The sequence below is a fragment of the Acanthochromis polyacanthus genome, chromosome 18 (assembly GCF_021347895.1).
Source record: "Acanthochromis polyacanthus isolate Apoly-LR-REF ecotype Palm Island chromosome 18, KAUST_Apoly_ChrSc, whole genome shotgun sequence".
Classification (NCBI taxonomy): domain Eukaryota; kingdom Metazoa; phylum Chordata; class Actinopteri; family Pomacentridae; genus Acanthochromis; species Acanthochromis polyacanthus.
In genome coordinates, this window is record NC_067130.1 from 13,644,161 (window position 1) to 13,666,678 (window position 22,518).

At 40.5% G+C, this 22,518-nt stretch overlaps 2 protein-coding genes across 8 annotated transcripts in view; both read left to right on the forward strand.

The window, feature by feature from the left end:
- The window catches only part of col27a1a (collagen, type XXVII, alpha 1a), a 79,559-nt gene extending 68,135 nt beyond the window's left edge, over positions 1 to 11,424 (forward strand). Inside the window, exons 38-61 of the mRNA XM_051938508.1 lie at positions 1,230 to 1,283; positions 1,398 to 1,505; positions 1,622 to 1,675; positions 1,783 to 1,836; positions 2,043 to 2,099; positions 2,208 to 2,261; positions 2,347 to 2,400; positions 2,523 to 2,576; positions 3,413 to 3,466; positions 3,720 to 3,827; positions 4,207 to 4,314; positions 4,995 to 5,102; positions 5,240 to 5,293; positions 6,221 to 6,283; positions 6,370 to 6,423; positions 7,407 to 7,442; positions 7,561 to 7,578; positions 7,693 to 7,728; positions 7,817 to 7,843; positions 7,958 to 8,008; positions 8,099 to 8,267; positions 8,361 to 8,470; positions 8,613 to 8,831; positions 8,943 to 11,424. Coding sequence (XP_051794468.1) covers positions 1,230 to 1,283; positions 1,398 to 1,505; positions 1,622 to 1,675; positions 1,783 to 1,836; positions 2,043 to 2,099; positions 2,208 to 2,261; positions 2,347 to 2,400; positions 2,523 to 2,576; positions 3,413 to 3,466; positions 3,720 to 3,827; positions 4,207 to 4,314; positions 4,995 to 5,102; positions 5,240 to 5,293; positions 6,221 to 6,283; positions 6,370 to 6,423; positions 7,407 to 7,442; positions 7,561 to 7,578; positions 7,693 to 7,728; positions 7,817 to 7,843; positions 7,958 to 8,008; positions 8,099 to 8,267; positions 8,361 to 8,470; positions 8,613 to 8,831; positions 8,943 to 9,089 — 1,851 coding nt within the window. The 3' untranslated portion in view covers positions 9,090 to 11,424. The remainder of the gene's footprint in view (positions 1 to 1,229; positions 1,284 to 1,397; positions 1,506 to 1,621; positions 1,676 to 1,782; positions 1,837 to 2,042; positions 2,100 to 2,207; positions 2,262 to 2,346; positions 2,401 to 2,522; positions 2,577 to 3,412; positions 3,467 to 3,719; positions 3,828 to 4,206; positions 4,315 to 4,994; positions 5,103 to 5,239; positions 5,294 to 6,220; positions 6,284 to 6,369; positions 6,424 to 7,406; positions 7,443 to 7,560; positions 7,579 to 7,692; positions 7,729 to 7,816; positions 7,844 to 7,957; positions 8,009 to 8,098; positions 8,268 to 8,360; positions 8,471 to 8,612; positions 8,832 to 8,942) is intronic.
- A 3,000-nt stretch (positions 11,425 to 14,424) lies between these two features.
- The window catches only part of cdk5rap2 (CDK5 regulatory subunit associated protein 2), a 42,213-nt gene continuing 34,119 nt past the window's right edge, over positions 14,425 to 22,518 (forward strand). For 6 of the 7 annotated variants that reach the window (XM_051938500.1, XM_051938507.1, XM_051938504.1 and 3 more), the window contains exons 1-6: positions 14,425 to 14,627; positions 18,642 to 18,697; positions 20,041 to 20,102; positions 20,888 to 20,998; positions 21,832 to 21,908; positions 22,065 to 22,188. In XM_051938500.1, the coding sequence (XP_051794460.1) occupies positions 14,575 to 14,627; positions 18,642 to 18,697; positions 20,041 to 20,102; positions 20,888 to 20,998; positions 21,832 to 21,908; positions 22,065 to 22,188 (483 nt within the window). In that variant the 5' untranslated portion in view covers positions 14,425 to 14,574. Of the gene's footprint in view, positions 14,628 to 18,317; positions 18,404 to 18,641; positions 18,698 to 20,040; positions 20,103 to 20,887; positions 20,999 to 21,831; positions 21,909 to 22,064; positions 22,189 to 22,518 lie in introns of those variants that run through there. The other variant, XM_051938506.1, reaches the window with a different exon arrangement.

The following is a 22,518-nucleotide window of genomic DNA, read 5'->3' on the forward strand; positions in this document are numbered from 1 at the left end:
AGCCCAACACCGGGGCAGGCCGCCACCGGAGGCCGGCCGGAGGGAACCGGAGCCGGGACCCAATGCGAGTCCAGAGGGCAAAAATGGACAGAGCAGTGGGGCCCGGCAACGCCAATGGGGGGGGCACCCCGCATACCCACCCGCACCAGCCCCCGGGCGAGCACAGCACACCCAAGGCCCCCACATCCCGCGACACGAACCAACCCCCCCACCAGGATAGAGGCACCACACACAACCAGCCCGCGCCAAAGCCACAGCACCCACCAGGACAGCCAGTCCAGATCCCGCAGCCCAACAAGGGTCACCGCACCAGCCGGGACCAGCAGGACACGCAGGAGAACCCCCACAGGCCCCGGACCCCCGGCCCCGGGGACCCCCAGCCACAGCGACACGGATGATGGTGCACCCCGCCGCCCCATAGCCGTAAAGCCATATGGGGGCCAGATCCCACCAGAGAGGCCATAACGGTGAAACCCACCCGTTATTCTCCTATTAATATGTCTCCCGATCCCTAACGGGAAACATTATCCCAGCACCGTGGTAGTGTAACCCTGGGTGTCATGTGGTGCATTAAAAGTGGGAAGGCTGGGGGGGCGTTAGCCAACCCAGACCTAGCCCCAAGGTGAGTGTGTGTGGTGCATTAAAAAAAAGATTGGAGAGCAGGGGAGGCAGGCAAGAGGGTGATGAGGGGGAGACAGGGCCGTATAGCCCTGCCACCCGCCCCACCACAGTGCCCATCGTTCCCACCCCCACCTGCCCTCGGGGCCCTAAATGTTGTGTCCCTATATGTGCCTAAAGGTTGCTATTTACAGTGAGGTGTGAAAAATGTGAGGTGCACAATCAGAGGCATTCTGGTGTGGATCTGGCCCAAGAGGACAAAGCAGTGGGGGAGGCAGGTAGCAAGACCACCGGTACTGACGCAGAGGGCCCCCAGAGCCAAGAGGCAAGGGACCGGGGAGGGCCCACACGAACCAACTGGCCCAGCCGGCACAAGAACCCCCCGGGAGCTGCAGATCAGAGCAGCGCCCCGGCAGGCACCGTAGCCCCAACACAGGTCAGCCACATGCGGCGCCCCACCCCGAAGGGGGGACCAGGCCGCGCCACAAGGAAGCGAGGGCCACAAGCCGCCACACCCACCCAGGAGCCGGCACGACACATTTATATAAACTGACTTTCTCCTCTTTCAAACCTCCTCAGTCATTTCTTAATATTTTTTTTAATGACTATAGGGTCCAGAAGGGAAACCTGGCAAATTTGGGGAACGAGGAAAGCTAGGACCTAAGGTATTATTGATCTCTGACACCAGATGAAACCTTTAATAAACACAAGTACTCACAAGCAATGACACAGACTTGCTACACAGGTATTAAGTACTCTTCAACTTATCCTCTGTTCAGGGTGCCAAAGGTCAACAAGGTCACCTTGGGGAGACTGGAACTGTGGGAAAGACTGGACCACCTGGTTTTGTTGGGCAAAAGGGGTCCAGAGGAACAATTGGACATGTGGTGAGTGGAACAATAAGGATGTGAATATTTTCAGAAACCCTTAAAATCACAAACTCTTTGCATATTGTTGATCTAATAGATGATGTGATTGAGGATTCAATATTTGTTCTCTTTAGGGAGCTCCTGGTCGAATGGGTCAACAAGGGGAACCTGGTATTGCAGGTTATGAGGTGAGTGTTGGGATCTGAGTGAACAGCATTAAAAATTAAACAAGCCTGATGTGGTTATTCGATATAGTCCTTTTACATAACATGATCTGTGGTGTCTTTCTTTGCAGGGCCATCAGGGATCACAAGGCCTCCAAGGGTCTCCAGGACCAAAAGGTGAAAAGGTACACCTGGTTCATTTTACATGTAACATGGATGTCTTATTCCTTCCTCTGTACTTTAAGTCAGATCCTCAGTCTGCCCCCAGTAAACCTCGGCACCATTTAGATAAGTAGCATTTTATGAGACATTCCTACAGCTGAGGAGCTCAGAATCATCAGGATTGTCTGTCTTACATAAAACGTCTAATTGGTCTGATTTGTGTCTGCAGGGCGAGCAAGGGGATGATGGGAAGGTAGAGGGTCCTCCAGGTCCTCCAGGTGACATAGTAAGTCACGCCTGACTTACTTTTCTTTCTCATTCCCCTGTTTGTCTTCCACAAAGTTGCAGAACTTAGATCACGTGCACTTTAGTCATATATTTGCTGTTTTATCAGGGACCTCCAGGTGACAGAGGAGAGAGAGGTGAATCAGGAGATCCAGGATACAAAGTAAGTAGCATCATTCCTGATGATTTTAAAATGGTTTATGTGGGGGTTTGGCATTTGAGGTTAATATTCTGTGCTTGTGTTTAAGGGTCAGATTGGTGTGGACGGAGAGCGAGGCAGACCTGGAGCTCCTGGGCAACCAGTGAGTGTCAAAATTTGTGGTTTCCAAACACAGTTCTGTCATTAAGTCTACACAAACAAACACCAGGCATGTTCAAACAAGTTGTATTTATATGTTCTCATTTACATATCTGCTGATTTCAGGGACAACCTGGACCTCGAGGGCAGCAAGGACCCAAAGGGGCCAAAGGAGATCAAGTAAGGATGTGGAAACAAAAACATTTTGCGTGTTTGCTGTGTGTGGTAGAGGACGATTGTGCTTCTGTGTGTATGCTTGAGGACTTACAGTCTGATATGAAGCCCTTTTTAGTTTTCTTTACTTCATCACCTCGGGTGTTCCAGTTGTTCAGGTTTTAATCAGGGCATACAACTCAGTATGTTCATGTTTTAGGAGATGGAAAGTAAGTTACTGCTGGTGAAATTCAGTAAATAAATACCCCTAACATTGTCAGCTGGTACATTGTGATGAACATTTCTTTGGAACTGGAACAATTGTGATGCAGAAAGTAGTGTTTTAATAGCTGAACAATAGCTAGAACATTTACTTTCATTTTCCTGCATGATATTGATACTCCTTTTACTTAAATAACATTTGTAAATACTTCTTCTACCACTACAAGTTATATCTGATTCAAAGTATAATGTGTAATACTAAGTGAGTCAGATAAAAGAGCAACATTTGACTGATTTTGTTTATATTTGTCACTGATCATGGACTTGCATAAACATCAGCAGGTCTCCTCAAAAGCAAGACACTTTGCTGATATTGCACATTAGAAGAAACATGAAGTAAAGTGGTTATAAGCAGCTCATATATAACGCAATAATACAGTAGTACGGTGCTGCATTGGCACATTTTGGCCTGCCAACACAAATGCCATGCTATCTTTTGCATCTTGTATTGGCAATGTTCACTAAGTAGCATAGCAGTGTTTTGAAAACCATGGATTTCAGTACAGAACAGTATTAATCAATAAAAATGACTTGCAAAATGATTTATAGCACATTTTAAATTCTTTGTTTTCTCTGTGAAGGGTCAGAAAGGCAAAAAAGGCCAGTCAGGACAAAAAGGAACCAGAGGATTAGAGGTGAGTCACTGATTATCAGAGTTACATTACAAGATAAGAATTTTACATACTCTCAGCCCTGGAAAATGTGTCCTCTTTGCACATAGACTTGGAAATAAGGCACAAACAAAATACAGATGGATTTAAATGGACAAGTGATAACTAGTGTGTTAATATTGTCAAGTTAAGTATGCAACAAAAAGAAGTCTGTAGCAATCAGTCTACTTGTGTTCTGCTCAGTCTACTTGTGTGATAAGCTCACTTGTCTCCTCAGGGTGGTGGTGGTCCTCCTGGTCCCAGAGGTGTGGTGGGCCCAGAGGGACAGGAAGGTGTACCGGGGGTCGATGGAGTTCCAGGAAAAGATGGCAGTAAAGGCATGCCGGTGAGACATTCAAGAAAATCTTTGTAGTCATGTGTTCATTAATTTGTTCTATTTCCTAATTTGTGGGACAGGCAAACAGTAACTCAATAACTCTGCTGTCTCTACTCTTGGATGTTGTGCAAAAATACCTTGTTTGTCCATAGCGGGGTACACCTAGTCGTTACACTTTGAAGGTTTATCTTTGAATGTATGAAGTGAATTTTATGTCAGTCTGACCAGTAGATGTTGAGACATTCTGCTCTGGCCCAAAGTAATAAACAGACAGCTGGGTAGATTCATTTTGACATTTTAATGCTGAATTGCTATCAGGACATAAACATTTTTGTGGCTGATTCAAGGGAATATCCTTTGCCATCTAACTTTCTCATTACGTATCCAGGGAGAGCACGGTGATGATGGGGAGGCTGGTCTTCCTGGTAAAGCTGGCTTACGCGGTAAAACTGGCGTTCCAGGACTTCCAGGAGATCAGGGAGTCTTTGGACCAAAGGTAAGAGGGAAAAAATAGTGTGCTTGTTTGTGCATCCTCATTAAACAATACTTAAAGCAAAAAAAATACTGCTTGGATACAAGGTAGCAACAACTTTATTAATTCACTTATGTAATAATTATATGGTTATGATAAGAGTTAGTATATGTCTGCATTGCTTCTATATACATGTCTCTTTTGTAGACCTAATTGTCCAGAAAAAGTGGCTTTTCTTTACTTCTTTTTTCATCTTTGTGGTATAAATCCAAGGGTGTACAGCCCTTTGAGGTATTATTGTACTGTAGATCTGATCTATGTCTTGTAATGTCTTTATATGCTCCTGACATGAGGAGGTGTCCTCAAAAAGACTGGAGATGTATGCTTTGGGGGAATCTTTGGTCTGAGGGACACACTTCCAAAACAGCTCTGGTCTACTATGCAATTATGTGTGGCATTGTGGGCTGTATTTAAGCTGTATGTCACTTTATGATTGATATGTCTTGAGGGAGGTCTTTGTGACTAAAACACTGACTTTATAGTAAAGTAAAGCAGGTTTCTTTCAAATATGTTGCATGTCTGGAGAATTAGATTACCAGTGTTACAAAGGAGACGAAACAAGTGAAGTGCATATTCATTCTACTAATTTGGTTTCAAAGATGATTCCACTCATAGCTAAACTCAGATTGTTTTTGTCCATTCAGGGTGAGCGGGGTCTTCGAGGCCAGAGTGGACCTGCAGGAAAAAGAGGCTTCAAAGGTGGAATGGGACTGCCAGGATCCCGAGGAGATCCAGGGCCAAAAGGGCAGCCTGTGAGTGTCAGCCACAGATGCAGTACAGACATATAAGCAGAGATGTACCAATCAGATCTTACATTTTATGATTTCTTGATATATATTTCCTTTTGGAGATGTTATGCTTTCTGATTCCTGACTAAATTCTTGTTCAGGGTGATACCGGGGAACCAGGTTTTCCAGGAATTCTGGGCATTTTTGGACCAAGGGTATGTTCATTGCAAACACAACGCAAACTCTCAAAATGTGTGTCCACAAATCACAACACACATGTTAAAATGCAGTCTGCAGCAATCACTGAGATGCCGTAGAAAACTGTTTATCACCACAACAAACCCATGCAACAAAAGCTGTAATTTTTAACTTAGCAGTCTAGTCGGTGTGTCTTTGATAGACATGTTAGATTAAGCCCTTTTAGAAGGAGAGTTGTTTCAGTTCTGAGCAGTTTACTTTCCTAATTGCATGTCTGCTTGCACAAATATGCCATTTTTATTATTACATAACTATATATCGCATTTTATACCACACATCAAAGACACCAACATTCACTAGTGACTAGTCAGAGGAGAAACACTGCCAGTTGCTCCTTGAGACAGCTTTAGCACATTATCCTTAAGTTCTCGCAAATTACAGGCTGTTTTCTCCCATCACAAGATCCCATTTATAAACAACACACTTGTAAGAAAGCCAACAAACTTTCTCTTTACTTCCTGCTCATGATCTGTTCCTTTTAATGCCCTCTGGATACATTGGTAACCACTAGTTTTAAGAATAGGTTTATGATTTTAAACACTAATGTTACATCCGCTCTGCATTTAAGTATGAAGCAAAGATTTCCATCCTGTACCAAAAACACATTCCATGTGTGTCTTGGTTGTGCGGCAGTCAAGATCAATTGTATTTTATTGAAATCACAACACAGACCCCAAAGCCAAAATTTGTTAGGACAGCTGGAAACTCCGCCTTCAATATGGAAACAGTTAGTGGATGTCAGATGTTCCATGGTGAGGAATAAATGTAGTTAGAGATAGGAGTTAGACTGTAAAAAGACCATTTTGCAAAACTGGTATCAAGCGCTACAGCTTTAAACAGGTGAGTGATGACTGTGTGTAAATATTTATCACTTCTGTGTTCAGGGGCCTCCAGGAGACTTTGGTCCAAAGGGCATTCGGGGACCAAAGGGGCCACAGGGCTCAATGGTAAGAAGAATAATGATCTTGATGATGTTGATGAAATGTTCTGGGTTCTTTGTTTCATTATATTTCTATTTTTTTTTCTCTTTAAGGGCAGAGGAGGAGTTGTTGGTCCTGTGGGAATAATTGGCCCCAATGGAAGTGCAGTATGTATTATCCTTGAGATGAGCTTTGACATTCCTTTATCGCTCCCTTTCGACATGCATTCCTTTCTTTAAATCTGACAGCATCTGAATGTGCCATCTGTATATCTCAATGGTCACCCTGTTCAGTTTTCCATGAAAGTCACAACGGCAATTTTACTAGATCGGACCTCACCACATTTCTGTATCACCTTAAACACAGTGCACGTCTGCTGTTGCATTAACTGATACATGGTCACAAGAGACAATAGTTTGAGTTGTGTGAAGCAAATTAGGAAAGACTTTTTCCACATCATATTTAGCACCTATTTTAGTCCATATCCACCCTCTAGGGAGAATTATCCCGACTGATTGGAGTTGTGCCATTGTGAGGATTCAGCTCATCTGTTCTGCCACCATATAAGGTCATAACAGTCAGCCAGTCTTTCTCTTTCTTAACAGGCTTCCACCGTGTCTGGTTTTATTCTGGTGGTACTTAGGTCAAATTAGGTTGCCTCAAATTTTTTGTAAAATAAACTTGTCTCCTATATCAGTCACTTTGCACTACCATTTCACCCTTACTGCAAATCGAATTGTAGATGACTGCCATAAAGACAGATTTTAACAGCTCAAATTTATGCGACTCTTTAATGACAAATGTATTCCAAATTTGGACAAAACATTTGTAGTTCAAGTTTAGTTTGTTGCTTCCAGCTGTTTGTAGGAGTCTTTTCTCTGAGTTTATCGAACAATTGCAGTGTCAGACAACAGCAGGATCTATATGAACGTCTTGAAAGTTAGAGATTTGTGGACATTTAAGCATGAAACAGTAACAGTGGCTTCTACTTATAAATGTGAATTATCCCTGACATTACGGGTCATCAAGTCTACTTTTGTTCCTATTGGAACATTATTGGAAAAGTGACCTATATCCGAATGAGAGCAATGTTACATGGGGATGTTGTTGTTATTCAGTCTACTGACGGTAATGTCTATTGCCTTGACAGGGTCCTCGAGGAGAGAAGGGCAATCGTGGAGAGAACGTAAGTGTTCCTCACCTCTTACCATGTCCATTTTAAGCATCTTTACACTTTGTTTATGTTTCATCAATGTGAAAAGTGGAACTCAAGTCTAAAACATGTTTTCTGTCTCTCTGAACAGGGATTCCAAGGGCCAAGGGTATGTTTTTATATCATGTTCTTCTTCTGTTATTACAAGCAATGGTATCTTACTGTGGACACTTGATTGAAGAATAGAAGTTGATACAGCATGGATATTTTTCTTCTATATTAGGGATCTCCTGGACCTCGTGGACCTCCTGGACTTCCAGTAAGTGTTCCAACTTTATAGGTTTCACAAAATGTGATTTTTGAGTTCCATTAAACATTGTCTGATGACTGTTTTTTATTCTCTATAGGGTCCCCCGGGTGTCCCTGCATCATTTGTAAGACATGTTATGTTTCCCTGTTGTATAAAATATTTATGCTATAATGTGTTATCCAGACAGATACAATTGCACTGACTGAATAAGATTTTAAAAGATGTTATTTTTCTGCAGAGGGAAGATGGTCTTTTGTTTGTTGATTCACCCACCTCCCTCAGGGCTGAGGTTAGTAGAGTCAGCATTCCTCTGTATTGTTACATTTTTTAATCTCTTGAAAACTCTGCAGATTAACTTTTGGTTTTGTCTTTCCTCCAGAATAAGCCAGTGATGGACCTGCCGATGCTGGACCAGGGCGCAGAGATCTTTAAGACCCTCCACTACCTCAGTAACCTGATCCAGAGCCTGAAGAACCCACTGGGCACTCGTGACAATCCCGCCCGCATCTGCAGGGACCTGCACAGCTGTGAACAGAAGTTAAATGATGGTGAGGATACACAAGCATTTTGCTACATGCAGAAAGAATGAGCAATTTTACGTAAAGATAAACTGATGATCCTATGTGTGTTTTCATTTTCAGGCACTTATTGGATTGACCCCAACCTGGGTTGCACATCAGACACAATAGAAGTCTCCTGCAACTTTACTGGTGGTGGACAGACTTGTCTGAAACCAATAACAGCATCTAAGGTATTTAAGATAAAAAAAAAAAAACGACCCCAATGACAACAGCACATTCTATATGATTATGATATTTATCAAATTGTAAATATCACCCACATGAGCACAAAACAAACTTGTTAACCAGCTTCTATTCTCTGTGGTTGAGCAGCCAACAATCACTGTTGGTCGTGTCCAGATGAACTTTCTGCACCTGCTGAGCTCGGAGGCCGTGCAGCACATCACCATCCACTGCCTGAACGTCTCAGTGTGGAGGTCAGCTGAGGATCAGCCGGTTACCCAGGGTTCTGTGAAATTCAAGTCCTGGAGCGGAGAGGTGTTTGAGGTGGGAGGAGAGCTTGAGCCAGAGGTCTTGGAGGATTCTTGCTGGGTAGGAATAAGCTCCTGTCATCTGACTTTCAGATAATACCACTGTTGAGTTTCAGGTTTTCATGACACATAAAATTGCCATAATTGTGTTATTCATGTTTTGGGTGTTTAGATGAAAGATGGGCGCTGGCACCAGACTAATTTCGTGTTCCACTCCCTGGACCCCACCCTGCTCCCTGTGGTCGACATCTACAACCTCCCAAAAAGTAGCCCTGGCTCGCATTACCATCTAGAAGTAGGTCCCGTGTGCTTCCTGTGAGGGCGGCAGTGTGAGTCTTCTGAGCAGGGAGGGATGGACGGATGGACAACCACCCCTGCAAGACACATTCATGCAGGTGTGGAGATCGGAGCAGTAAAAGCCAACCCCCCCCCTCAAACAGATCCTTCTTTCCTCTGCCAAACTCCCATTGGACTGCAGACACAGAGGGAGGAAGCATGGGGAGCTGGGGGGGGGGGATGAAGAAGAGCTGAAGAGGAGCAGGGGGAGTTCTTGCACTAATAGCTTCTCAATATGGCGAAAGCTTCTTCAGGTTCTTCAAGAAGGATCTCCACATGTACGCCTGCTTGGAGAAAATAGACTCTGTGCCACACAATCTCTCCAGAACATTGCTGAGTAAAGGGAGACCAAGGCCAAGTTAATCAGCGGACTTTATAGTAACTTATTTTTATAACTGTATACAGTCTGTATACTGTGTGTACTATTTTGGAAATACAAGGAATTCAATTTTGTCAGAAGAGAAGAATTAAAATAATTGGGATCAGTTAAATGTACATAAATATATATATATATATATATATGCGTATTAATAACTTTTATACATGTATATCTTATGTAAAGAAATAATCTTTAAGTGCAATAGAAAAATTGAGAAGATAATTTGATATTTTAGACTTATATGGAAGGATTTTTCAGGGGTGCCATTTTATTTGCCTTTGGTGCTCATCTGCTCATGGTCTTGTATAGGCGAATTAATCCAGGGGAAGACTTGTATGCTTAAACTGAGCAGAAGTCACATTTGTATTTACTTGTGATCCAAGTGGGAGACTTCAGTTTCCTCCCTGATGTGGGAAAAACCAGTGGCAGCCCATCAGCCATCAGTAAATTACAACTGAAGCCACAAACTAACGCACGCAAGCCGTCCACATGGAGAAAGTCGGTGTGTTAAATGCTTATTGCGGAACTTATTACTCATACGTTATTAAAACTGGATGCCACTGATGATTAAGGAGAATTAGATGGAGATTAGAGGTCAAATTGACGGAGGAAGACGACGACTATGGAGCTCTAGTTCTCAATAGTGTTTTATTAAATCCTCTAACTGTGGAGTGTGAAATTAGTTCCTTACTTATGATTTAAAAGTAGAAGGGTAGGTGTTATTATTTAGTCAACACCACATGGGACTGGAATCTCTCCTGTCCCACATATAGCAGACAGACTACAGGTACAGGCGATCCTTAGGGGAGAACTGAGCCACAGGAGAGAGGAAAGTGGGTGCAGGAATCCAAATAAAACCTTCATCTTTTGTCCCATCCTCCTTCTAATGCATGGTGCTAAGTAAATTATCTAAGGTGCTAACCATAGTGCTGTTATTACACCACTTTGCTAAAATATTCTGTTGTTTATAGTGCATGCTTGCTTACGAATAAAAAGCCCATATAGAATATTACCATAGCTTCATAATGCACTATGATGGTAATATACAGTCCAACACGACATAATTCCTTAATAGTCAGCCATCTGTTTATTTGTTCAATGCTGTTATTTAAAGAGATTCTTATTCTGGGGGAAAATATTTTAGAAATAACTATAAAAACTCAAAACTGCTTTTACATCCCAAATAAATCACAACTATTTCTAAGAATAAAATTTTCTTTTTTCTGTACAAAGCCCCCCCACAGCTGTATGTAATATTTTTTTAGAAACACAACTAGTGGAGATAGTTTTAATTAAATAAAACATTCCTTTGTTGTAGCTGGACACAAGTGTGTATAATTGTGTAAACCTTGCTGTATACAGTGGATCCCCTCTTGCTAATTTAATGTTATTTAATGGTGTTAACGTGGTTGCCGACTGAGCAAATTTCTGTTGGTTGAAGCAATACTACTCTTTCTGACAGCTTTATATATCAGTTATCCCAACTGGTCTTGGAGTTTATTGATTTTTTTTTTTTTTATGTGTAAATTTGGGGCTCCAGAGAACAAATTTATTGCAATGTTAATTCTTTTATTTTTTTTAATTTTTGTTATGTTGTTTTTTTTTTCCTCTATGATAATCAACCATGTACTGTACCAGGACTGTGCTATACTATAACTTGTGTTTTAAAGAATTATGCAAATATGTGAATTTTTTTTCTTTCTCTTTTTGTAAATCTGTTGTAGAAGTTAAAACAAGCTAAGAATACCTCACCGTTTTGACAGGACTTGGAGCAAAGATTTTCTATTGAATTTATAATTAAAACCTGTTTGGAAATATCAACCAAATACAGCAAGTCAACAAACTCTGAACAAGACCATTTCTGGCGCCTTCATCCTTTATCTGTCTCTTCTTTAGTCATTGTTCAATGTCCATTTGTTCAATAAATACTTTCAATTTGTGTGTGTATTGTTGCTTTTTACCTATTTGCATGGCTTAAATACTCCAAACCGACTTGATAAAATACATGATGTGAAATAGGGCTGAGCAATTTGCAGGAAATATCTAATTGTGATTATTCTGACACATATTGCAATTTGACTTGAATTTTATGTTTTGAAGGTTGAGCACAACTTCAATGTTCACTATATTTTAGATTTTTAAGCATGGGATGAATGACGCTGGATTTTGGTTGATTTTTTGTGAATGTTCTTGAAGAAAATATTAGAAATTTTACTGATATATATGCAGTCACTTTAGATATTTTTAGGATTTGTTTTGGAACATTTTTACTCATTTTTAAAAAATATTTACAAGACTTTTCTTGCCAAATTTGGGGGATTTTTTTTAAAATAAAACTTTTAAGGGAAACTTCGAAGGGATTATTAGAATTTTCTTCCTGAAGGTTTTGCAAAATTTCAGAACTATTGGGAGTTTTTTTGCAGAATTTTTTGGATTTTTTTTCAGACAAAGAAACAATGTTTTTTTTGGGTGCCCATAAGTGAAGACAACAGGAGGATTAAACTCCGGGGCAGATGTGCTGCATATTGTACAAAGTGTGGCTATTTCACAATGAGACTGAGCTTATGACAGTAGAACCACAACATGCATGCCCAAACCATGTACAGTGAGGGAAATTTTATAATTACCTTGTTTCAATTCACGATTTTGGGGCATGAAATCCAATCATTGTTTAGCCTTAAAGTGAGGTAAGCTGTGCAAAATATTTTTTCAGTTAACCACATAAAGACAGATCAAGAGAAATGCAGGGATCTACAACAGAAGTTAGTATTTACCTGTGTAATAGAGTGCAATTAACAACTGTATCACTGACATATTTTCACATTTTTGTAGATGAAAGATCTTAAGATTAAAGGTCTGAACATTGACTCAGAATGGTTGTTCTGTATCCACATCGTTGCAGCGTAAAGGTAACAGATGCAAAAGGATTGCAAAGGTCACTGGTTGCACAATGTGTCTATAATTACACAGGCACCTAGTGTCAACATTGCTGTGTGACCCCAGACAGGTTTAACTTTTTCCACAATGTGCCACACAAACATCATCACCGGCTGATTCATGACATTCACACCAGAGCAAAGGCCTCCAAATCCAACTGACAGCTTGTGTTAAAAATAGACTTAAAAAGCAATGGAAGAGTCGAGGATGATTTGATCCCAAGGCCAGACTAAATTGTGAGGGCACTCAATGTTGGACTTCCACTTAGCCCTGCACCTACTGCTCTGTTTGCAGTGAGCCCGTACCTTGTTGCCTCCAAGCCAAGTCCAGTGTAAGTGGTGGAATAATACTTTATCATGTTGTACCAAGTCTACAGTTTTGCACTGTGCAAATTCGTTAACAAAGCTGGATTTAATCACACTATCAAAACCAACTGGCATGCAGTAAACTGATGCTTTTACAGGTGTAGTTGAACACATTGCTTGGTTGGTAATCTAGCCTTGAATTAGGTAATAAAAACAAAAACTTGCTACAATGTGCCCTCCAAGGACATCAAAGTCATATGTGTGTGTGTGTGTGTGTGTGTGTGTGTGTGTGTGTGTTTGGTTGAATAAAATGCTGCATCATGAAGAATAAGAAAGAAAATATTGGTTAACATTATCAGTAATAATCACTTCCCTTGTGAAACTGTTAGGCTTTACAAAAAATCTGTCTAACCAGGCTGAACTTAAAAGTTGCTCCACATGGTGTCACTGTTGTGTCCTGGATCATTCACTGTCCAGCTGTTTACACCAAGGAAGTTAGAGCTTCAACTCTTTCCTGAACTCAGTTAAATGGGTAATAAAATGCTCTGAGAGTAGTGATTACTGGGAGCTGTTATATACGTTTTAGCTAAATGTTATAATTAACCCACTCACTGGAGCAAATGTTAATTATGCTGTGCCATCATGCAACACACCCACCATCTTCCTCACCACACACATACAAATCATGCTGAAGGGTGCTCTTAACATCTTGATGAAAGGCCAACACTCACGTGCTATCTGTTTCAGCTTCAGGCCATTCCCTGAAAGAGATTTTAAGATTTTTTTTTGTTTGTTTATATAGCAATGCATGAGTCTTTGTCTGGGTAAATTTCAGAACTTCTCAGCAGCTACCTCAGGCCTTAGATCCTCAAACAGCTGCTTTGAACAGTCCCAACATTGAGGTTAGAGGGTAAGGAAGATCTTTGCAGTGGCATCTCATAAGCTTTGAAATGTCCCTTCTTTTTTATGCTCCTCCTCCAATGGCATTTTTAAGAAAAATCTCAAGACATGCATGTGTTCTGTGGCTTTTGGCTACTCTTTGTGTTCAAGAAAAGAGCCAGACATATGCTAACCACTGTGTATTTTATGAAAGCTACATGTGAACCCTCGACTCGTCAGTGTCCTATATGAGACTGGTAACTGTCCCGCCCACTTATGGCTCTCCTGCCATCTGTATGTCAACAAGGCAGCAAAACTCGAGTTTTTGGATCAATACATTCGTCTGAGCCTGTTAATGTCAATGTCCCACTGCCCAGTGAGTCAGATGTGCTCCATGTTCTTTGGCACTATTCGTAAATTATTTTTTTCTCAATAATGTGCAGTCAGAGGTAGCATCATATGTTCTGGCTGGACGTCAACTGAGATCATTCTTAAAACTGACATCGTGCATATTTTTGAGCCTTTATGAACCTCCCCAAAGTGTTTGCTTTGGCCAATCGCTTTGTCTCAGTATCCACCCTGTTTATATGCTGCATTTCCAACTACTCGAAAATTCCCAATTTCAATGTCGTAAACAATATTTTTGAATTTGCGCGTGTTTGTGAACTGATTATAAGAAAAAGCTTAAATAATCATAGCATATAGTTGGTGTTGCTGAAACCTTACATCATCATATTCATCCTTTTAACGTAGCTATGCTGGGTTTCCTTCTAAAATTCAAAATATTTCCTACAGCGCTTAAACGCAGCACCAGTTTCCAACGTGCACAATGGTGACGTTTACCATATCATGATGGCGGTAGCCTGGACTATTTTGAATTCCGTCCCGCTTTTCGAAGTTTCCACCGCGTGTAGTCGGTAAAATGTCGTATTTTTCGGGTGAGAACAGACAATAAGTGAACCGCTGTAATGGATTCCGTCGTGGGGGACGACCTAACGCTCCCCGTTGATATCAACGGAAGGTAAAACTGTCAACGACAGCTAGCGAGCTAAAGCTAGCATGCAAGAGCATTGCTTTATGTTTTAGCTAACGCACTAATCCGAAACCAGTATTTCATATAGTTACGGCTGCATGGGCATGAGTGTAACACAGAAACACTCGAAATGACATGCTTTAGATGTGTAACGTTACTGAATTATGACTCTTTGGGTGTGCCACCAGTAATTCTCCATCTATAATACATTTTATAGTGTTAGGCTTCGTAAGAAATGATTCTTGTTTATGAAGAAAAATAAAAGACTGCTGCGCTAAATCAACAACAGTGGTGCTTGTCGAATATTAAGAACATGCAAACTCTTGTTGTTGACTCTTGTTTCATTTTCTGGTTGCAGCAATGTTAGAACATCTGACATTTGGATGATCATGTGTCCATGTACATTTATAACATCACGTTGCACTAGCTGTCTTTGATATCGGTTTCGGTATTTGCTGGGGGAAAACCAAACTAGTGCAACCAATCTATCTAGTAACATACTATATTAGTAGTTGTTTGTTTGTATGCAGAAACAATTCACGGACAGCGCTCGGCATTTTGGTTTTCCAAAGTCATTTTACCAAAATCTGCAAAATGACTGTCTAAACATAATTTGGTACAGCAGTGTAGTAATACTGTAAGTTTGACATGGCTGACAAAATTTAAATGAGAAAACACACACACAAACATAACCTAGCCTCCATGAAAAGTGCGGAGTATGTAAACATGGATGCAGAAAGCCTGCCACTTACCGACAATAAGTAGTTATTACCGTTATAAATCATAACCAGATCATTGGATGTTGCTGTGATATTGCCGCCATTGGTAGGTCGGTTGTTTGACCTGTCATTCAGAGTGGAAGAAAGCGGAAATTATGTGAGACACTGGGTTCAGACTGCTGCAGCGACGTCTCCTGCACTCTGTCTACAAAATGTGAAGTTAACATGTTATATTTATTTCTTTTTTTAAAAATTATATTTATTTTTTTCCTGCTTGCTCCCTTTGGCATGCGAGAAGAATGTGATTGTGGTAGGTGAACTGTGCATTATTTGCCGGTTAGTGCTAGTTGGATCTAGCTGGTTTAGTGCTTCTTTTTTTTGTTGCTCCACTGGAAATCTAGTTATAGCATTTATGTGTTTAAGTCTGTGTTGTGTTCTTGTCCGTTTCCCTTTAAATGACCTAGCCCAGCTGTGTTCTGTGGTAAAGCAGTCATCCAGGTGGTAAGCGTGCCTCAGTAATCCAAGATGTTAGCTGATATGTGTGGTGTGAATTACTTATCCTGTAATTCTGAAACCTGATTCACTTTGCTATTTTGGTTTTGAACATATAACTGGATTACTGTTAGTTGCTTCAGTTATTGTTGCCTTTTTAATAATTACTGTAGGTGATGTTGCCACTTGTGCTGTGTTCATGTTTGTCAGAAGCAGCTGAACAAAGTGAGAAAAAGAGGAAGTCACTGTTTACAAGCTCTTACATTGTTTCCACTGGGTGCTGGAGGGGTTACTACAACGGCAGATCTGACAAAACTACAACTGTTACACTGCCATGGGCCAGTTGTAATGTCTTATATTCTTTATGAAAGACTTTCACTTGAAATGATTTCTATGGCGGTTGTTTCACATGTTTATGTTTCTTATCACAGCTCCTGTTTTAGAGCGCTTCCTCTCCATTAACACAGGAAGGGGTTGCTTGGCATGTGAAACCTCAGTGATGTAATAATTGTCAACGCAGTTTAAATGACTTTCAGTGTTTTATGGAAAAATACTGTGGTCCTGCTGTAACTAATACTTTATACTCTTTATCAGCAACTAATGTTAGACCACTGTAAAATGCATGTTGTTGTTAAGTTGAAAAAGCTGTCCTAAAAGTCAGGTTGCTGAGTATTTTCAGCTGGCAGTGTATTTTCTTTTCTCCACTGTAATGTGCAATGTTGTGTTGCTTTTTGTTGGTTAACTTAGTAGCGTTTGCACTGCAGGGTGTCAAAGCAAAACAAAGATGGGGGGAAACGCAGTGTCATTATGGTTGCAGTCTGATACTGTAGAGGCTATAATTACAGTGTATTTCTAGCAGCAATATCCCCAGTTCCCAGAATCACAGAAACCCTGGGAAAAAAAATTTGAAAGTGGAACCATTGTACTTAGGGTATATTTGTTTGACTCATCTAACTTTATATCCAATATTCCAGGTTTACAAAAATGCAATTTGTCCTCTGCTATAGACAGATCAATCAGTAGGTCAAATTATTGCTCAGATGTATTTTAAGATCATCGGCCAGTTACAGGGGATGGATAACGAGGGCTATGTTGGGTCAGTCTGCAGTAGTTATTAGGCAGTGACTATCCACCACAGCTGATGTGTGGTTTTCTACAGTGTAAATCTGTACACAACAGCACATCACAGTGAGTTGGAAATGGCACAGTGTGCTCAGAGCTGAACAATTTGTGAAAAATATTGCACTGCAAAATTTCTGGAAGATATTGCAGTTTGATTTGTGAGCTAATTTTTTTATAAGTGAAGCTTCAGTTCAAAATCCGCTGTGTGCTAGATTTAAAACTTGTGAAGAATCGTTACCACATGAGACATCATCAATAGCACGATCGTTGTCACACATGGCATGAATTTGTTGAGCTATTGACAGGACAGTTTAAACGGTAGGGCAAAGGCGCTGCAGAGTATGGAACATGAGCTTTTGCAATTTGCTAACTGCATCAATTGTCTTTCGACTTGAAATTGATTAATTATTCAGCCCTACTAACATTTCACTCATTTATATTTTTTGTTTAATTTATTCTTTTTTTAATACAAAGCTTTTTTTTTTTTGTTTACCACTGGATATCTATTTTGATGATGTTTTTTAAAAATCTAAAACACATAAACTGCAGTCAAAGTGCAGATCTACTTAAATATACAGAGACAATGTAGATGTTTGTACTTAATCAGATGCAACAATAAGCACAACATGATATCTGCATGAATATCGGTTCTTGTCCGCCGATGCTCTCAAATTTTCGCCATTAGCCATTGAAAATCCCATTGACCCCCATAGACATTATTCACTGCTGTATACAAACAACACCTAACATGCTAATATTTCCATATGAGATGTGCTCATATTTAAAGCTGTAATTGTAGAATCCCTTTGCTGGGGGATGTACAAGAAAAACAGCAGAACTGTGTTTCATGACTGTGGAGATATGGGAGGAAGTTGTACAATGCTGAACCTAGTATTATTAGAAACAAAGGTCATGGTCGAGGAACATGAGCTTGGAACCAAATTAGTTCTTGTTTATGCAAGTTATTTTCCACTCAGATTTATCAAATTTCCTAACAAACGGCATTAACACATGTGTAAGGGATAATTGTTGGTATTCCCACTTGTTTTGTGGCAGGGTATCCCAAGTTCTTGAAATTAAATGTCATGGTGATCCAGATGTGTGTTGCTGATGTTTGGTGCATTGTACTGTGACTGAGAGTGACGCCGCTGTCCCATCACTGTGTGACGCTTTGCTGATCAGAGCCACAGTACTCTACTTGTCTACCAATGAAAGCGTCTCCATCCACGGGTTTCTCTGTTTTTCTCTCTTCTGTCTGAACATGAGAGCTAGGCTGCCACTGGCACATGGTCACGTCACACCCCCCCCCCCCCCCCCCCCCCCCACACACACACACACACACACACACTGCCAGAGTGGATGTAAATGAAGCAGAGAGTCATTCTTAAGCTATTTATGGAGCGTCCTTAGGGCTCAGTGGAACTGGCCAGTGTGAGTAATACGTGAACACCATGTATTTGTGTTTTTCAAAAACCATAATATTCAGTGTATATGTGCACAGTGAGCTAGAATAGAGAGCAGAGCTGGATTTGGTTTCTGAAATTTAAAAAAAAAAAATCTGATTTTTTTTTTGTTGTTGTTGAACATAATAGAAGTATAAGAGTACTTGTAAATGTGCTTTTTAGAAATACTCCGAGGATGCTTCACTAACAAATGATTTTCCCTTCAGCTGCAGACTGCCAGACTCCCTAAATGCTGGAGAATATTCCACAGACAGCATGACAGGTACAGTAAGACTTTTTTTATTCTCCTCATGCTCTTTATCTTGCTCCCATGTGTATTAATTAAAACTGCTGTTGAATCGTTGCTGTGACCTCCCACAGTTTTGTCTGCAAAGCTGTGACGGGGGACTAGCTGAATGATGATAATAAGCTAATCCCATTTCTAATTCATTGTCGAGCCCTCGTTGTGTGCCAACAACATAAACAGGACTGCGCGCAAGGCAGTAAGCAGCTAATTTATAGGTCAGCATCTGTGGCTTTTTGTCATGTCGGTTGTGTGGACAGATGTATATAGACACTCAAGCGCAATGAATGTATTATGACTAGGTAGTTCAACAGAAGTACAAAATTATTCTCATTAAGACCTGTTTAATGTCAGAGAAATACTGAAATACAAAAAAGGCATAAAAGGCATAAAATATGCAGAGGTTAATTGGTTACCCTAAATTGCCCGCTGGTGTGAATGCAAGAGTGATTGTTTGTCTGTATATGTAGCCCTGTGACAGACTGGCGACCTGTCCAGGGAGTCCCCTCCCTTCGCCCGAGTCAGCTGGGATAGGCTCCAGCCCCCCCGTGACCCTAGTGAGGAGAAAGCGGTGTATAGAGAATGGATGGATGGAAGTTAGGTGCCATTCCTAAAGCTTCACCTTGGACTACTAAGGAAAACATTTGTTTAATAAACATCTTTCTTTGAAGTGGTTTTTACATTTTGAAGGCTGTTTAGGTTTGTTCTATAAAGGGAAATAAAGCATCTGCTAAAATAGCCAACAAAGTCTTAGATTGTAGAAATTACAACAGACTCTCAGGTTTTAGTTAAATCCAGGGCAGTAGGCCACAGGAAGATCCAGGAATTACAGGAGTAATGATTTAGAAGTGATGAATACCATTAGGGTCTAAATCTGTGTTTATATCAAAACCATTAGCATACATTGAAGGCAACAGGGATTAAAGTAAAATCTTCAAAATGTATACATAAATAGTACATAAACAAGTAAGTGATACCGTAAGAGTGATGGCTGATGGAGCCCTTCCTTTCAACCAGCAGCAAACTGTGACTCAGGAGTTAGTGTTGTGAAATGTGTTGTTGACTAGTGTTACATGATCAGCTGGAGGCTACTTTCAACTGGTCTAAACAGGGCAGCTCTCCAGAAGCTGTTTCACTTCTAATGCCTCTGCTGTGAAAAACATGACTCCTTTCTCTTTGTCTTCATCTCTTTAAAACAAAACAGAGCGAAGATGAATCAGAAAGCAGAAGGCATGAGTTGTTCTTATGATTCTCTATGCCACTCATACTACACTGCAGTTGTGCCTCAAATTAATAAGGATTTACTACTTTCTCTCTTGCAGCTCCGTCCTTCCCTGACACGATGTCCCCTATTAAGGCTCTCACCATGAAGGACTATGAAAATGTGAGTGATGGCAGTCAACTTTATATTTTTAATGTAACATGTAGGTGAACTGAGGATGGTGACCTATTGTAAGTTGTTTCCTAAAAGTCCTAATTATTAATACATTGAAACACTGACCTTGTTGGAATGAGGTATGCAGTTAACTTTACCCTTCCACAACAAATAGGGTATTAACCTGATCCTCTGTCTGCCTAAAACCAAGCCACACTGACCATTTATGGAGATTTAGTGATGAAGTTTGTGTGTAGGAGGATGAGGAGGAGGACTGAGGTGGGCTGAAGCCTATATTTCAGCATTTGAATGGAATGCATGTTCAGATTTTGGGATTGTGCTGCCTGGCTGGTTGCATGATTAGAGGTTAACTGAGGGGTTCAGACTTCTACCTCCTCCCACTGACAGTCTACCCAACCCCCATTGCCAGATGCATGCTGTTCTGAGCCTGGAGCACAATGATGCACAGTCTACTTCACACACATAAGCACTCAAACACACACACAAGCACGAGGGCCTCCCTTCATTTTAGAGATCACCATACTCATGGCCCCTTTCTGCCACGTAAACACATCACCCCGTTTTTCTCCACAGATAAAATGCTCAAATGCTGTTATTCTCCGACCCTAATTATTTGTTCTAACCTAGTTCTCTTTTCCTTTGAAAGAAGAAAAGGAAATGCATAGGTTTAGTTTAGGGCTAAATGAGACTAATGCATGTAGCTTTTTCATTACAAGTGTTACTTATTTAACTACTTTCCTGTGTGTAATTTTTTGTGTCACATTCATCCCCAGCAAATCACAGCCCTAAAGAAAGAGAACTTTAACCTGAAGCTACGCATTTACTTCATGGAGGAGCGGATGCAGCAGAAATGCGATGACTCTACTGAGGACATATTCAAAACGGTGTTGTATTTAGTTCTAACTTTAATATGTTCATCAGTCTGTATATCTTACATTGAAGATACCACATTGGTGCCATGTTTCATGTGACTCAGTGTTTCCTATTGGTCCTAAATGAGATCCAACTAAACAGCAACAACAGCTGGCTTTTATTCAACCAGAATACCACATTTATGGTCTAAGAACGGCAATCTTGCCGTTTCATTGTTACTGCTCTTTTGGAGTCAGATGTAAGCACTTTGGAATCTCTCCCTGGTCTCATTTGGACCAGTGTGTCTCTTTTTTACATTTGAGAAATGAAGTATCATTTAAGAATGTTATCTTTATGTGCACACTCCAAGATAAACGTTGAGGTTTCTTTAAGCTAGAATGTTAAACTAATGCGATGAACTTATGTTACCTTCAAATCCTCGTCAAACAATTTCACACAATGTTGATTAAGCCTGCCAGCACCAGGTAAGTCTTTCAGTGTTTTACAGCAGACTGGTGTTTTAAAGCTGGTGTGTTCATGTCAACCAGCAGCTGTAGTGACAGTAGGCTATGGCACCTAGGAGTATGGCAGAAGGAGGAAGAAAGAGCGTGGATTACAGTCTAAAAAAGAAAGAAGAAATGGTGAAGATTAAGTCATAAAGATGCATCAACAATGTAATTACCCTCGTGGCCAGAAGGGTTAGCCAGAATTTTCACACTATGTTTTATGCGTCAGATTTATGATGCAGCTGTCACAACAACCTCTAAGAGCCTTTAGAGTATTCTTTGTTTTTTTTGTGTGTGTGTGCATTTATTTATGCGATTGCTCCAGATATGCAATTTGCTAGAATGTTGTCTCTTTATAGAACATTGAGCTGAAGGTGGAGTTGGAGTCCATGAAGAGAGAGCTGGCAGAGAAACAAGAGCTGCTCGTGTCTGCATCGTATGTATCTTTCTCTGGTCAAGTACCAGCTAAAGTTGCATGTTTATTATTTTTTTTAATTACTTTAATAGCTCAGACAATTATGAGATTTTAAACGGCAGCAAAGTTTTGCTCTATACACACACTGACCTAATTTCTTCTATAAATGTCTTTCAGCAAAGCGTTGGAGAGTCTGGCAGGTCGAGAATCAGGAGAACCCAATCGTGTGAGAGAGCAAGCTCAAAGGGAAATGGATGCACTCAGAGATGCATTTAACAAAAGAATTGCTGACCTAGAACAGGTGAGAACTAGAGTTAATATTATAAAGTTGCTTTTCAAATACTTACACACGTGGACAAAATTGTTGGTACCCCTCAGTTAAAGAAGGAAAAACCCACAATTCTCACTGAAATAACTTGAAACTCACAAAAGTAACAATAAATAAAAATTTATTGAAAATTAAATAATCAAAAACAGCCATTACTTTTGAATTGTTGATTAACATAATTATTTAAAAAAAACAAACTAATGAAACAGGCCTGGACAAAAATGATGGTACCTCTATAAAAGATTGAAAACTATTTGACCAGAGTGACATGATTAACTCAGGTGTGTCATTTAATTGACATCA